We start from the raw sequence: 16984 nt of genomic DNA, 5'->3' as shown, positions 1-16984 counted from the left end.
GCGTTGAATATCAATTCGCCGCACCCACGCCTCCCGATTTATTAGCCTGATTCTCGTCATCTCGCGCGGAGTCTCTCGTCGTTGTCGCTCGTTTTTCGTCGATTTCGTCCGCGCCGCGGCATTGAAATCGTTTTTGAAAGAGATGCTGGTGTTTTCCGATCCCCCGATTGAATACGGTTTAAACGTAAATATTTGATTGAATCACGGTTCTCTCAATTTTGCGAATTGCAATCGTTCTAAGATTGCGCAATTCACTTTGTTTTCAAGAGAGAAGATTTAAAATTTTGTCTCTCTTTATACTCCAGTAGCGTGGCGTGCTTTGCGATGTATCGATCGATCTTTCGTTTAAACATATGGAAAAGGATCGATAAACAGGGTGTTCGCAACGGACACCTTAATAATCGATTCTTTAACATAGCTTCAAATGGGGAAATATCCTAAATCGGTCATTCACGCCACGCCACTGTTATACTCGTATCCGTGTCTGAGGCTAGTCGTCAATGTAGGGATTTTTACAAATGCCTTTGCAGTCGGTCGCTTTTTTAAGAATAACGACGTTTTCCACTTTGTAACGTAGAATTTGCGATTTTTTAACGTTTCTAACCCATACCTTGTTCGTGATGCGAATTTTTATGAAATTTTATCACTTCTATCGCTTCCTGAACAACTTAAAATTGTGTATCCTCGTATTGCATGAACCACTGCTTTTCGACATCAATACTCATTGAAGCTCTTTAAACCATTAAAGCGGCCCCTTAAATGGTTAAAAATTCAACTGAGTTAAAAATCATTAAACTGTCGAAACCCAGCGAAAGATTTTCATCATTGTATCTATATCATGCTATAATTGGTAATACTTGCATTTCTTTTTCGCCCAATGTGATTTTTATTTTATTTATTACTTTTTTATTTTTTTTTTTATTGCCCAACTTAAACCACTATGTGGCCGTTTCGGCTGTATCAGCCATCAGGTTTTCAAAGTAAAACTCTAACGAAAATAACAATGAAAGCAGCGAGATCATTACGGCTGCAAACACGGCTACTCGGTCGAACACATCATACGAGACGAGATCTTTCACTTGTGAGTTTAATACTCACAATGCGCGGAACGCGGAACGTGAGCGATTACGTGCTTTTGGAGATATTTTTGGCTGCATATACGGCTAATGGGATTGATGCATCACGTGCGACGAGATCTTTCACATTTGAGTTTAAAACGCACAAAGCGACGAAGATGTGCGATTAAATGCTTTTGGAGACTCTTAAGGCTGCATACACAGCTAATCGGTCGGACACATCATGTGAGACGAGTTCTTCCACTTGTGAGTTTGAAACTCACAAAGCGCGGAAGATGTGCGATTACGTTCGTTTGGATATTCTAATGGCTGTATAACACGGCTATTCGGTCGAACGCATCATGTGAGACGAGATCTTGCACTTGTGAGTTTAAAACTCACAAAGCGCAGAAGTTGTGCGGTTACGTACTTTTGGAGATTCATAGGGCTGCACACACGGCTAATCGGTGTGACGCATCATGTGAGACAAAATCTTGCACTTGTGAGTTTAAAACTAACAACGCGACGAAGATGTGCGATTACGTGCCTTTGGAGATTCTAAATGCTGCATCCACGGCTTGCAGCCCAAAATATCTCCAAAAGCACGTAATCGCACAAGTTCCGCGCTTTGTGGGTTTTAAACTCACAAGCGCAATATCTCGTCTCACATGATATATACGACCAATTAGCTGTGTATGCAGCCCTAAGAATCTCAGAGAGCACGTTACCACACATCTTTTGCGGTTTGTGAGTTTTAGACTCACAAGTTAAAGACCCTGTCTTAAATGATGTATTCGACCGATTATCCGTAAATGCATCCCTAAGAATCTTCAAAAGCACGTAACCGCACAACTTCCGCGCATTGTGAGATTCAAATACCTTGTTCATGATGCGAATTTTTATGAAATTTTATCACTTCTATCGCTTCCTGAACAACTTAAAATTGTGTATCCTCGTATTGCATGAACCACTGCTTTTCTGCATCAATACTCATTGAAGCTCCTTAAACCATTAAAGCGGCCCCTTAAATGGTTAAAAATTCAACCGAGTTAAAAATCATTAAACCGTTGAAACCCAACACAGGGATTCACATCACATCACCAACAGTTTCTTCAACAAGTATACACATGATAGGAACGAGCTCGAGCCGCGAACAGATGCTTCGCCGCCATCTTGTCTCGCTTTCGATTGGTCGCCAACTTCTGATTGCGGATTTGCACAAAAACCAGTCCGCCATCTTGCATTTGATGAGTTCATTTGTCGGTGAGACACGGGCCTAAGGAGGCAGACGGTTTTAAATGTCAATGTGCTGTTGTACTGGCATAGTTCGGAAACTTCAGAAGATGCCATGAACGATGCTCAACTTTTCCGTAAACTTTTCATCCGCATTGATTTACTATAGAACATGACTGGATATTTTTCTTTGATGAGGCGTTTGAGCTACCATCGGTGTAACTTGGTCCCTCAATTAACTGATGCTTCGAAAACCCCATGAACCGATTTTAATGAATTCGTATGTAACAAAGCTTCTCCTCCAGTCCTACCGCCATTAAACGAGGAAAAAGGAAAACAGAATGAAGCAAAATCTATTGTTCTTCCTTTCCTCTGCATCTATGCAACTCGGCATCCTTATCTTCTACTTCTTCTTCTTGTTCCCGCCTTTAAAACTTGAGTACCTATATTTGAAGATCACGGACATGTCGGTAATTTTGAGATTAGGTAATAAAGCTTTTTTAGGGCGCCAAAACGCAGCCAACCTACGTATCTAAATTATCTAGAGTTATCTATTATTATTACAATTGTGACGACACACCGTTTGTAAACGTGTATTTGACCTAAATTTTGCATCAATTTACTGTTTTTTGGAAGGACACTCATTTATGAAAATTCTTGGTCACCTTACTTTGACATCGAAATCTGAAGATTGGCAGTAACATTTTTTGTGTCAGAAGGTTGGCTGCCGTTACAGTTTATCCCAGTACTATGCCGTTTAATTTCATTAAACGATTCCGAAATTATTCCGATTTGCCAAAGTTCCGAGAAAAATTCCCATTTTTCAAAAATTACGGAGAAAAATTCCGAAATACGCCCGTATTTAGTTCCAAAGATCGCTAAATTTGACCAAAAAGTCCCGAAATTTGATCAAATAAATGGTCAAACCGGCAAAAACTGCAAATTTCGAGGAAATTCCGAAAATAGCTGAAAATTCCGGGGATTCAGAAGATTCCGGGAAAGGTTCCGATTTTTTAAAAAGGTCAGAATTTGGAATTAATTCTCGGAAATGACAGCACTGGGGTTTATCCACAGGGGTATGTTGGGGCAGGAATTGGGATTGTCGGTACTTTCAGGTTCACCACAGTTACTACATCTGGGGCTGTTATTACAAATAAGTTTATCTTTAATGTAAGCTTTGTGTCCATAGATAATGAGGTACATTTTGCATACTTCTACAGAATATTTATAAGGAGTAATATACAATTATGATATAGGATGTTTAAGCCCTCCAAGATAGTTTGAGATTCAATGGTTAGATCTATATTAAAGAGCTTGAGATTCAATGGTTAGATCTACATTAAAGGTGAGGACTAGTTTGTCATCTACTTTCTTAAAAATTCTCGGCTGTCCTTTTGGGTCCTTCATCGTGGCAAAATGTCATGTGAAATATTCCATGAAATTTCAGAAAAAGAAGCCATTGAAAAATACCGGTTCCTTTTTATGTTTCGCAAATTGTAAAAACTGTGACTTTCTTTTGTTTTTGTGTGTTTGAGTGCGGGTTGCATACTCTAGCCCCTGAAAAATATGAAATGTTTCACAGTCTTGTGAAATTTCATGAAAATTCACTGACATTCCCAATCTTTCATTTCTTTCTCATGCTCCATGCCGCCACGTCCTTAGACCTCCATTCGACATTTCTGTCCTCTCCTTACACAATAACGAATCCGAGTGTTTTAGACGATAGAGACAGCGAATCTAATTTTGCCTCACTGTATCAACGCTATCCGACGGATTACAATTTAAAAGCGGTACTGGCAACGCCGCCCGAAGCTTACGATATAGCGTCATTTAGAATCAAAGCCGCTCACCGGAGCCGGTTAAGCGTTAAGCACCGCGGATTTATCTCGGGGCACCGGAGGGCCGAAAGGCTGAAGGGCCTACGCAAATCGGGATTGCACAAGAGAAGTCAGCCGACGGAACGGCGTGAAACTGAGTCGAGATAAAAGGGACAAATTGAATTATCCCTTCGACTCCCCCCCCCCCCCCCCGGAGTTCCCGCTTCGTAATTGGCAGCCGGGGCTGCAGCTGCTGTCTCGAAAATCCCCCGACGGATGCGACTTAGCGACTCGAACCGTCGACCTTGAATCTCAAGGGGGGAGATCAAGAAACTTTTCACTTTTATTTCCTGAATCCATGATTTGTCCGTCACCTATAGGCCTAGCAGAAAGAGGTAATCTCTTCGGGCAGAATAGGCCTAAACAGCTTTTTTTTCACGTCGAAGTAATTTTTTTTTCAACACCGCTAACGGAGTTTTAGTATACTCTTTTTATTATCATTATATGTGCAGCAGTTAGAAAATTTAGAGCTTATACTATTTGATTGTCCTAATGTATAATGATGACAGGAACTTCTTTCTTCGGCGCGACGGCATAATCAATGCATGAACTCAACTTTTAGTAATTTTTAGCAATAAATCCATTTGTTTTTCAATAGGGCGTATTTCTGCCAAACGGAACTGTGTGCATTAAGACATGAGCCCTGAGACCCCTAAGAATACACGCATGACGCAGGGCTCACGTCATAATGCACTTAGTTCCGTTTTGTAGAAACACGTTTTACATGTAATCTACTGCTGTTTAACGTTTTCGTAATTTTTCGACTTTTTTTTTGAGAACTTTTAAAATTCTCAATACCGCATGATATTGATACAGATATATTTTACCAAAGTTTGTATCTTTGCAACTTTATAAACCCGTCATGGTAAAAACGAGGGATAATCTCTACGCCGCTCAACTCTACTTTTTTTATTACTTCTTTTAGTTAATTAATAGAGATATTGCTTTCCAACACGTATTTATCAAATGTTGAGTTTTTATGAATTCTTGCCTCGGTGTGGCGACAAGGGCCCCTTTGAATTACTGGATGATATATCTAATGGTATTAGATGAAGGGCATGCCGCATGCCCCACGAAAGATGTACTTACAAAAGGTTGAGTTTCCTTGTTCCTACACTCCACTTTGTATGTCCACTCGGGTTCAATTTTGATAGCTCGTGTTACCAATTGAATCGAGGTATGCGAAAACGTCCGATGTCCATTTTTTTGGATTTTGAGTTTTTTGGCTTAACGTCATCTTCGAGGGTAGGCGCATCTATGTGTAGACGGATTTGACCTGTTTTTTGTTTTTTCGCCCCCATTTAGGGGGTTGAACCTCAAAAGTATGCGAAAACGTCCGATGTCCATTTACGAGGGTCATCCAATGTGGTTCCCTACCTCTTATCTTCCAAACGGAAAGAGATAAATCAAATCGGTAAAAAAGCTCTTATAAAGCATACTCTAAGCTTTAAAAGAAGCTCAAGTTTTTGAAAATTGGTCGAGGGGTTCGCGAGGAAACTTAATTTTACTGCGACAACTTCCTGTCGCCGCGCGCCCACCTTCGGAGTCTGGATGCGCGGAGAGTTGATTATTTCAGACTTGGGTTTTCGCCGCTGAGCATCATATCAAAAAGAAATTTGAAGGTTTTTATTGAGTAGACCTTACCTTACTTTTTGACGTAGTCTCCGCCTCTGTTTTGACATTTCTGGTGTCAATATTGCAGCTTCTTGATGCCTTCCGCGTAGAGGCTGGCTCTTGTCTTGGCACCGGAATCCGTCATTGACAGCGCTCTGTACTTCCGAATCATTCGGATTCCGCTTTCCTTCGAGGAAGTTTTTCAGCTCAGTGAACAGACGAAAGTCACATGAGGCTGAATCGTAAGAGTACGGAAGATGGAGGGAAATTTTCTTATGCAAAGCAACTGATTCGGAAGTGTAGAGGGCTTGTCAATGACTGGTTTCGGTCCCAAGACAAGAGCCAGCTTCTACGCGGAGGGCATCATGAAGCTGCAATATTGATACCAGAAATGTCAAAACAGAGGCAGGGACTTCGTCAAAAAGTAAGGTAAGGTCTACTTAATAAAAATCTTCAAATTTCTTTTTGATATGATGCTTAGCGGCGAAAACCCAAGTCTGAAATAATCGACTCTCCGCGCATCCAAACTCCGAAGGTGGGCGCGCGGCGACAGGAAGTTGTCGCAGTAAAATTAAGTTTCCTCGCGAACCCCTCGACCAATTTTCAAAAACTTGAGCTTCTGTTAAAGCTTAGAGTATGCCTTATAAGAGCTTTTTTACCGATTTGATTTATCTCTTTCCGTTTGGAAGATAAGAGGTAGGGAACCTCATTGGATGACCCTTTAAATTCTGCGAAAACGGTACATGATAGCCCATGATTTTTGTTTAACAACCTGTATAAGTAATCGAAACTTTCCCAATCTTTTTTCAATTTTTAACTTGTTTAAGACGCATTTCAAAACCATTTTACTGACTGTAATTTTTTTATAGATGGAAAGTCATGATTAATGCTAAAGTTTCCGTCCGGTAAATGTATTACTCCAGTATTTGTCTTGTTCTTTCTCCTTAGCATGAGTTTTCCTGTTAAAAAGTTCACACTTTATTTTGTTTAACATCGATTCACCCTACTATATATAATTACACTCGATTTTATGCATTCTAGGCAATCCTAGAGTAGAGCAAAAGAGTGGAGTGGTTGCGCGGACTGCACCGCCCCGGAAAATCCATTTTGAGACGGTAACTTTTGCAACGCTGGGGTGCCGTCTCGTTACGCTCTAAGGACAAGCTTGATACACGAATTTGTAGCATTTTGAATCTACTTTCATTTGAAAGGATCTACTTACTTTAAAGAATAGCTGAACAACAGTTACAAGCAAAAAACCATTAAAAAACGAAATTTTGAAAATTTTGGGCTATCTATGAGAACCCTGTAATGACCGCAATTTTCATCAGAAAAATTTCAAAACCGGGTTAAATAAGACCGAATTTTTATCTGCTTTCATGTGAGATCCACAAACTCTGTCTTAAAATCAACGGCTTTGGCGATAATAGCCGTAAAACGAGAGAATAACCTATTTTTGACCGTTTTTTATCGGGGGGGGGGGGGGGCTTAGAGGGGTCCCCATGATTGTTCGAGGGGGCAATTTTGGATTCTCGTTAAGGTCCCGCTATAGATGAGAAATTAAATGAGAAAAAAAGTTCTGCTCCCAAAACATGCGATGGTAGCCGAAAAACGAGAGAAAATAACCGATTTTTGACAGTTGTTTCGATTATGGAGGGGTTTTTGGGGGGGTCCCCATGATTGGTCGAGAGGTCAAATTTGGATTCTCGTTAAGAACTCCCTATAGATGAGAAATTATATGAGAAAAAAATTTCTGCTCTCAAAACGTGCTCTAGTAGCAGAACAACGAGAGAAAATAACCAATTTATGACTGTTTTTTTGATGTTGGGGGTTTTCGGGGGGGTTCCCATGATTTGTCGAGGGGGTAAATTTGGATTCTCGTTCAGGACCCTCTGAAGATGAATAATTTCACCCTACTTTATATAATTCTAATCGATTTCATGCATTCTAGGCAATCCTGAACACATATCTTGAGGGGCAATCTCAAAGTATGCGAAAACGTCCGATGTCCATTAATTTTCTTCTTCCGCCGTCACGTAACTTTCACTGAAGCCTCGAAGAAAAGAGAAATATTTTTTTTTGTGTTACTGGAGGTCTGACATTATGTTTTACTCTAGTTCAAAGGTTTTTGGAGAGGTCAAAAATAATGGTTTTTGGGCAGATTTTTGCAATGTATGCGAAAACGTCCGATGTCCAAAGCCCTTTTTTTAAAATTACTCAGCACTGATTGGGAGTTGGAATGGGACACAGTTGTGTGCCTTTTCTACAACCCTTTACTAAGAAACACATGCCTTGATTTTCTTCAAAACGCCGATTCTAAAGGCCTCCACAGTTTTTTGCGGTTTACCAAAAGTTGATTTTTTGGACATCGGACGTTTTCGCATACCTCGATTCAATTAGTCACCAAATTTTTAAGTAGAGTAATAGATTTCAATGATGAATTCTAAGCACAAAATTTGGGGAAAATATTGGTTGCGCATTGCAACAATCTAAAGCAAAATTTATAACAATGTAAGGAGTTTTAGACGGATCAGAAAAATTGTTGTACCCTGAAAGTATTATTTTACCCGGCAGATTTTACGCCGGAAATGGTATACATATTCTTACTTCACCCTATATATTTTCAAATAAAAAGAGCTACCCACTGCTTAACAACGTGAGAATCGATTCCTTAAAGCATCATTATAGCAATACTATAAGTTTTCCTTTGTGCGAGGACAATACAAAGTTTGAAAAGTGAAACACTGGAGCGAACTTACAGTCTCTCTCCGCGAAGGGTCATAAACTGTCATAGTGGTGTAATAAAAATGGTCGCTGGTATGGTCGTAAAATACCGCCTTAACAACTTCTTGATTAACAGTCTTGGTCGATCCTTTTCGGACTGTCGAGGTAAGAGGATTTTAGAGGATCTGCAGCGACGCGCTTGAGTGTCGGGCCATCCACGAGCTTGCTCTTAATAAAGGGACGAGGACTTAGGCTCAAGAAAGATGATCTTGACCCACAAATGAGCTTGGACGCGTATTACGATGATGAAAATCGGTCTGCCTTTCCTTAGAATATGTTGAGGATCCTATTTTTAGGATGCTAAATTGACCACCTTTCTCGGTAGAAGCAAGTAAAGCTTCAATTTTCTTCAACTCTGTATCAATATCGATGCGTTTAAGACTTCTGTCGCGAGGTTTCCACATTTTCTGTCTGTTTGATTCCCTGAAAAATACCATGTGTCTATACGTGTTCAGGATGGCGATGGCGGAGGCGGATGGCAGGATTTGCCTCTTTTTTCACTACTTTTTCAAATGATTCTAAGGAATAAAGCAACAGAAATTGGTAAATTTCGATTCCGATAGTCAGCACTATGTCGTAAGCAGTCAACGAAGTAATAACGTATGAACCATCCATGGAATTGAGAATAATGCTGCCGTGACAGCGGAGCATGAGTCATGGTCAGCACACAATTTCATGTGTCTCGAGGTTCATCCCTGCATGCACTTACTTCTCGCCTTGCTATCAAGGCAGAATGCGAGAGTATTTTAATTTAATCTACCGGAAGCTTTTCGATCGTGTGAATCATCATTAGACGCACGACTTACGATAATGCGATGGTCAATTAACTACTATTATGTGGCGAAAAGTAGCGTTGACCTCCGAACGTAACTCATGCCCCCACAATTTATAGGATTACCCGATTATTTGGCGGCTCATTTTAGAGTGGATACGGTTCTCTTCCATAGCAGTGTAGCACTTATAAAACGGTCTCAATTTGCAGAAGCCCACGATTTGGTTTTTGGCGCTAGGGAGTAACAACGTACAAAAACTGGAATGTTGCCTTTCTCCCGGTGGGCCTATCGCAAACTTCACCTCGAGCAAAAAAAAGAGTTATTTCTTATAGCCAATGGCTCAAAACTCTCGATAAACACTTCGGGAGGTATAAAATACACTCCTGACTTCACAATTTGCGCAAGGAATATTTAAACCCCCCGCCTCAAAAACTATACTACGGCACAGATGGACATTTCGTGAGAGGAGTCGTTTCCTTCCAGCTCTTGCGCACAAGGGTGCTACGCTATATTCAACATGTCCGACGTCAACCCGCCAAAATACACGCGACGAGACGGGATTTTATCAACCAGCGTGTTTATATTTATATCATTCCTGCGTTGATGAGTACCATCGTGCTTTCTCACGTTTTGCGCGCAGAAGCGTTAGCCATGTTGATTTTTGTGCAACGTTCCAGTGCGCAAGGGTTGGATGGAACGACTCTTGTCACGAAATATTCTGCTGTGCCGAAGTATCGTTTTCGATGCGGGAACTTTAACAAGTGCATATTACTCACGCGGATTGTAGACTTTCCTGTTGCGCTCATCGTGGTTTTTGAGCCCTTCTATCAATGCTATGTCTTCTTCTCGCCCTCGGCGACATTTGCAACAGGTCCATTTCGAGCGTTGGTGCATCGTCCCTACACTGCCGTGATAGATAAGAGAGCAGCCAGTGCACAAATGAAGTTTTGAGAAAACGGGTGCAGAAGCGTCTGAACAAACGGAATGAGAGAAGGAACGGAGAAAGGAATTTAAGAATGAGCCGATCAAAGAATGATCAAAGATTACGAAAAATGTTCAATTTGTGTAATCTTTATTCCCGTTTGTGACTCCATGAGGGATGTTGTCTTGACTCTCAGTATAAAGGGACTCTAGTTTTGAAGGGAGCGGGAGCCCGGTGAGCAGTGCAGTTTGACAACACGCTCGTTGCGCGGCGGCAGGAGGAGGAGGAAGCGACCTTGACCCCTTGAGCGCGCGAGTATCCCCGAGAAAATCCCCGTCCCCCCCGCTGAAATTTTTCACTTTCGTCCCTTTCCATTGAACTCGTGTACGCTGTGTACATCTCCTCGCTTTTCCCTTCCTGGAACCCCAACGGGAAAATGGCTCGCCGCGATCCCGAGTTCCGTGTCCCGCGAGAAACGCTCGCCGGCGTCGCACAGTAACTCGAGTCAATTAGGGAGGTCGGATATGAAAGCTTTGACTAAAACTGCAAATTTTGATGCTTAATTCGTCACAACTTTAATTCTAAGAGGTGCTTTCCAATGAAAACCTCACGAGAAAACCTATGGAACCACTTTTACGACGTCAAATTTTGTAAAAACGGAGTTAAAAGCGTTTAAAATTTCCAAGTTTTGTCCGACCTCTCGCCGACGTCGCACGGTGACTCGAGTCAATTAGGGAGGTCGGTTATGAAAAAAACTGCAAATTTTGATGCCTAATTTGCACAATTTCAATTTTAAGAGGTGCTCTCTAATGAAAACCTCACGAGAAAACCTATGGAATCACTTTTACAACGTCAAGTTTTGTAAAAACGGAGTTAAATTTCCAGGTTTTGTCCGACCTCTCCTATTGACTCGCTCCAGTGTGCGTCGCGTCGTCGTCGTCGCCGCGGCACGGTGCCGATTTCAGCAAGTTGGCAACATTGTTTTTTCTCCGTCTAAATCCATTGAATATATCGATTCCAGGTGATATAGGCCGCGTCGCCTACAATCGATTGTTTATCATAGATTTAATCGGAAGAATAAAAGAGTCACCAAATTGCAAGAATCACCACCACCCCAGTTAGATTGTTTCTTATTTATTAACTTTTCGAACTTGAAGGAGGTCCTTTGAGCTGATTATTGAAATTGATAGACAAAGCTATAGACAAAGAAGACGAAATGCGAATGGAGTGATCCTATATGCTGAAATGAGAGGAACCTATAGACTAAAGGAGAAAATGATGGACCAACTACAGGGTCTCTCGTGGATTGCTATTAGTTTGTTTAATACCTGCCTCCTTTGTTCATTGCAACCACCCGCTTACACCAATAGGATCCCTCCATATCCTTTTTGCCTTGCTACCAATATCAACGATTAGCCCGCTGGTTTTATAAGTTGATTTGTCGATCGATTGGAAGCCTCGTGGAAGGAAAAAATACTCCGACCGGTGCTCCAACGCCTACAGTGAAGCAGGTTGTCATTTTAGGTCTCAGGATTTAACAACACTCTTTTCTTGTGGAAAACGCCGAAGCGCTGAACGCTTTTTTATACGAGGCTCCTCTATGAAGAATTTAGTTTTTGAAACATGGTATCTCCATTTGGGAACTCTCCGAATACAGTGGGCGCCGCTTATTGTGGTCAACTTGGGCCGGGCCACTTTGATCACATTAAACGGCTGATTATAAAAAGCGAAAAAAAAAAAGTGAAGTTACTCACGATGATTTTGTCCCGACTGTTGACCGTCCCTTGTTCAGCACGCCTTCGTTTTCTCTTAAGAACACCCGCACACTCACGCACTAAATTTAAAAGCCGTAATAATTTTTTTAAAAGCCGTAAAAATTAAAAAGTACATAGTAAAAAGATAAAAACTCAATGTTTTAAAACAATCATTTAAAGAAAGAGTCAATAGTAGCTTGTTTTGTATTGTCTCGTAACAAAGCATTCACGAATGATTCATACTGATACTGAACTTCGAAGTTTTCAGCCAACGATTGAACGCCGCGTCTTAAAGTGGCCAAAGCATTGCGCATTTCTCTGTTAGATGGTGGTGGTAGTGGAGGCTCTTTTTCATCGGTGTCTGAGATCTGCTCCTCCTCCTCATGTTTTTGGAGAATTTGGACGCATATATCTTCCTCAGTAGGCACTGAACAAATTTTCTCGGTTTCTTCGAGAGCAAAAAGTTCTTCAAAGTCGTCAGTTGTGGGCACAGAAGGGGCGTCTATTTCAATGGGCGTTTTGCAGAAGCCAGCCTTTCTAAAGCAGTTACGAATTGTTTTTTCGCTTGTTTTATCCCAAGCCTCCCTGATTTGGTGAATAGAATCTAGAAGATCGGTTTTTTTTGCTATTGCAGCAGATGAAAACTCCGCAAGATCTCCGTCTAATTCGTCTATTATTCTTTCGCGCATTTCGTGTCTATAGTAAGACTTGAAAGCTTTGATAATTCCCTGATCGCAAGGCTGTATCAGGGATGTGGTGTTCGCGGGTAAAAATTGAACTTTTATGTGTTTCAGAGGAAGGGCTCCAACATTGTGTGCTGTGCAGTTATCGATAAGCAGGAGTATGTTTCGGTCTAAGGATTCATCCCAATCAGTTAACCACTTACTAAACAGATCTTTAGTCATCCAAGCCTTAGCAGAGGAGGTGTAATCAGCTGGCAATTTCTTGACGTTTTTTAAACAACGTGGCATTTTGCTTTTACCGATCACTAGCAGACGCTTCTTTTCACCGGTCATGCTAACGCAACAAAGAATCGTTATTCTGTCTTTGCATGATTTGCTTCCTTTTGCTGTTTCATTTTTTAACACGTACGTATGCTCCGGTAAAGCTCTGAAATAGAGCGCAGTTTCATCTGCATTATAAACATCACTTGGTGCGTACTCAGACAATATTCTGGGCCACTCCTCAGTCAAAAAATTTCCCGCTGCAGTAGAGTCTGCGTCACGTGCCTCCCCGTGCGGTTTTTTAAACTCAATGCCTTCTCTCTTCAACCAACGATTAAACCAACCATCCGTTGCGACAAAACCTTCAATTCCCAGTCTTTTAGCTAAAGACTCGGCTTTTTGGCGCATGATAGGACCGTTTACACGAGCATCTTTCTCGCGCACTTGCACAAACCACTCTTTTAATGCTTGTTCAACTTGCACATTTTTACCGTGCCGCACACGTTTACGCGCACTTCCTTCATTTTTTTCCACCGGCTTCTTCTCGATTTCATACCGATTCTTTACGAGTTTACACAAAGTAGACTGCGGTATTTGTAACTTCTGCGCAGCATCCCGCTGATTTTTATTCAAAAGTTTGTCGTAATCCTGTAGAATTTGTTTCTTTTCTGCCGTGGTTAAGTCTCTTCGACGTTTCCTTGAGTCCGCCTCCATAGCTTCAGTCAAAAAATAAAACTTTAAAAACGGCAATAAAACTTTAAAATGGGGAAACACTGAACTGTACGGACGCGATGCGAGTCTAATAACCGCGCGGAAGGCACTGATTAGGTGTGTCTGTCAACAAAAATAAGCTCTCACACCAGGTAAGTGCTGATAAGGCTCCGGATTCCCGATCACAATATGCGGCCGGCGAACACAATACGCGGCGGATTTCGTATGGAATTGGATGTTGCCGGTCCGTTCCGCGAGAAATGATTCCATTATGCGGCCGATTCTATTAACCACGTTTCTAATAAGCGGCGCCCACTGTAGTAATTTCTTTTCTAAGAAGAAAGGTCTCCAATCCTCTTTTCTCAAAGACTGATTCCTTCCTGCGCAATGAAAGTTGAAATTCTCCTCCTACGAAGGAAATTGTTTAGTTAATACAGATGTCTTATTTTTGTGAAAAACGAACTCTTTGTTACTGTCTGACTTAATTTTTCATTCCAAAGGATATAACTTCCGGGTGAGACGCTTGGCTGCGTAAAATGTTTAACAGTGTAGAGGGCCCATCGTGCAGTGCACATTGGGATTAAAGGAGGTTTAAGCATTTTTTAAATTTATCGTTACTTAGTTTGATGACTACTAACACCTCTCTTTAAGTTTCGTCATAGTGTAAGTTACTTCGCACGGGGAATACGAGTCTGCTTCGTGTTTATATCATTCAGTAGCGTGGCGTGCTTTGCGATGCATCGATTGATCCGCCATTTATACCCATGGTGAAGTATCATGAACAGGGTGTTCGCAACGAACACTCTCATAATCGATTCTTTACCGTAGCTCCAAATGAGGAAACATCGATAATCGACAATTCACGCAGCGCCACTGATATCATTCAAGTTTTTTGGGCTCTATTTACACTCTGGCGCAGAATTTCCTCTAAGATTTTAATGAGGAGGCTTATTGCATGTATAGTGCACATTGGGATTAAGGGAGGCTTAAGAATTTTTCAACTTTTACTTTTACTGATTGCGTTATCTACAAAGACCTGCGGGCTGATTATTGAAATTGACGGACAAAGCAATACACAATGAAGACCAAAAGGATTTGGAGGGATCCTATTGGTAGTAGCTGGTGGCTGCAATGGACAAAGGAGGTAGGTTATAGACTAACTAACGGCAACCCACGAGAGACCCGACAGTTAGTCTATCATTTTCCCTCTCAGTCTATTAGAACCACCCATTTCAACGAATAGGATTGCTTTATACCCCCTATGTCTTCTTTGTCAAAAGCTTTGTCTATCAATTTCAATAATCGACCCACTGTCCCCGAGTTTCCTTCGCGTTTTAGAACTTTTTCGACTGCGGGCCGATTATTGAAATTGATAGACAAAGCGATAGACAAAGAAGACGGAGGGAGTATGGAGCTATCCTATTGGTTGAAATGGGTGATTTCTATAGACTAAGGGAGAAAATGATGGACTAACTATCCGGTCTCTCGTGGGGTGCCGTTACTTCGTCGATTACCTACCTCCGTTGTCCATTGCAACCACCCGCTTCCACCAATAGGATCCCTCCATATTTCTTTGTCTATAGCTTTGTCTATCAGTTTCAGTAATCGGCCCGCAGGACAGGAACGGAGTTAAAGACTCCAAATACCTGTCTCCAAGTTTCCTTCGCGTTTCAGAATTTTTAAGACTGAGCAGGAATAAAGCTCAAGGATTCCGTCTGAGCTGGAGGACACCAGCGAGTATCGGCTTCGATTCAGAGAATGCATCCTCGAAACAAACGGTGTAGTATCCCTTTAGACCGTGAAATGCTCCGAGTCGAGCATAGTTTCCAGGAGATGCGCTCGGGAGCTTTTCGAAAAATCGCCGATGGCGAACCTTGTCTTAACCCTGAACTAAATCCAAGGAAATCCCATCATAACAATGATCACTCTTGAAAAGTTGCCCTTAAAAATATATGATTCGATCCACTTGCTCAATCGCAGTGTTCTGCCATGAAGCCAAATCGCTTTTGTATGATTATTTTTCCGAATGGACCTTCCAAGTTCTCCCACAACCAGGACGCTTTGTGTATATTTTTTCTGTATAAATTACAAATTGGAGAAATCTATGCAGCATGCAGTGTTTTCTTTCGAAGCAATGCATTCTCACCGAAATTTTCGTTTATCCTCAAGCAGGGACCTCATTTTGTGCATGCGCTGGAAAAAAAGACACATTGGATCTAGGGTTCAGACTCTTGTAAACATTGACAAGAAAATACTCTTGACTCAATCGGATATTTGCTTGAATCAAAACGAAATCCGCTTAAATTAAGAGGCTTGGTTCTTGATTTAAGCCAGATTCTGATTGAATGAAGAGTAATTTTTCTCGTCGATGTTTTTAAGAGTCTGCGGACTCCAGATCCAATGTGTTATTTTTCCAAAGAATAGGTTGAACATCTGTCAAATACGGAATAGCATTAAGAACAATATCATCCGGAAAAAGAACAAAGTAAGAGACGAATTTCTTTCATTTGAAACAACAGTAATTTGGAAAAATCTCCTGTCGGAAGATCCGTCTTTTCTACAGGATCTCTTCAGTATTCGTGTTTCGTAATAGTAATCGAACAGTAACGTGGCGTGCTTTACGATCGATCATTCGATTGATCTTCCACTTAAACCTACCAAAAAGGATCGATAACAGGGTGTTCGCAACGAACGCCTGAATAATCGACTCTTTATCACAGCTTCAAATGAGGAAATATCGAAAATCGATCATATTCACGCCTCGCCACTGAAAAACACTCAAGTGAATGACATCCGTCATGAAATCAACTCCCCACCTACTATGATCAACGGGAGCGGCTTGAATGATCGAATTTTCGAGTTGTATTCTTAAAAATTCTGACCGAAAAACGATTTTTTGGGGGGATAAAAATCATCTAAAAATGCATAAAATTTGACGAAATTCGGACAAGTATCACTCTTTGAGGCTTCTTTTTGACGTGCAATGGTTATTTTATACTTAGTAGAGATACTACAGACCAAAATCAATGGTTGAATTGAAAAAGAAATAAAAATTCAATTTTTGGAAATTTTTGCCCCATAAAAACCAAAATTTTGAATTTGCAGAAAATCCTGACGTGATGGAATTTTTTGGATATTTTTCCCGAACTCAGCGCTAAAAAATACATAGGAATCAATCAAGTTATTCCATGCAACAAGACATGACCAAAGAAACGCAGGGCTGTGTTATCGACGTTTCTTCATTTAAAGGTATGCTAAACAATCGATGATGGAGGTGTTGATTGCAAACTCCCTGTTGGTCGATCCTTTTCCGTAAG

General features: G+C 41.1%; 2 protein-coding genes across 2 annotated transcripts in view; one reads left to right on the top strand and one right to left on the bottom strand.

Annotated features, from left to right (window-relative positions):
- LOC109035678 (GTP-binding protein Rhes) overlaps window positions 1–16984 on the top strand; it is a 369075-nt gene that overhangs the window by 285782 nt on the left and 66309 nt on the right. The gene's annotated exons all lie outside the window — the stretch shown is intronic.
- On the bottom strand, window positions 11901–14007 carry LOC140225008 (tigger transposable element-derived protein 6-like). Its single transcript, XM_072302346.1, has one exon. It carries the CDS (start codon window positions 13668–13670, stop codon window positions 12183–12185), a length of 1488 nt encoding a protein of 495 aa, XP_072158447.1. The 5' UTR covers window positions 13671–14007; the 3' UTR covers window positions 11901–12182.

Source organism: Bemisia tabaci, chromosome 7 (assembly GCF_918797505.1).
Source record: "Bemisia tabaci chromosome 7, PGI_BMITA_v3".
Taxonomy (NCBI): domain Eukaryota; kingdom Metazoa; phylum Arthropoda; class Insecta; order Hemiptera; family Aleyrodidae; genus Bemisia; species Bemisia tabaci.
The sequence above is the reverse complement of the archived record's forward strand: the minus strand, read 5'-3'. Positions and strand labels throughout refer to the sequence as shown.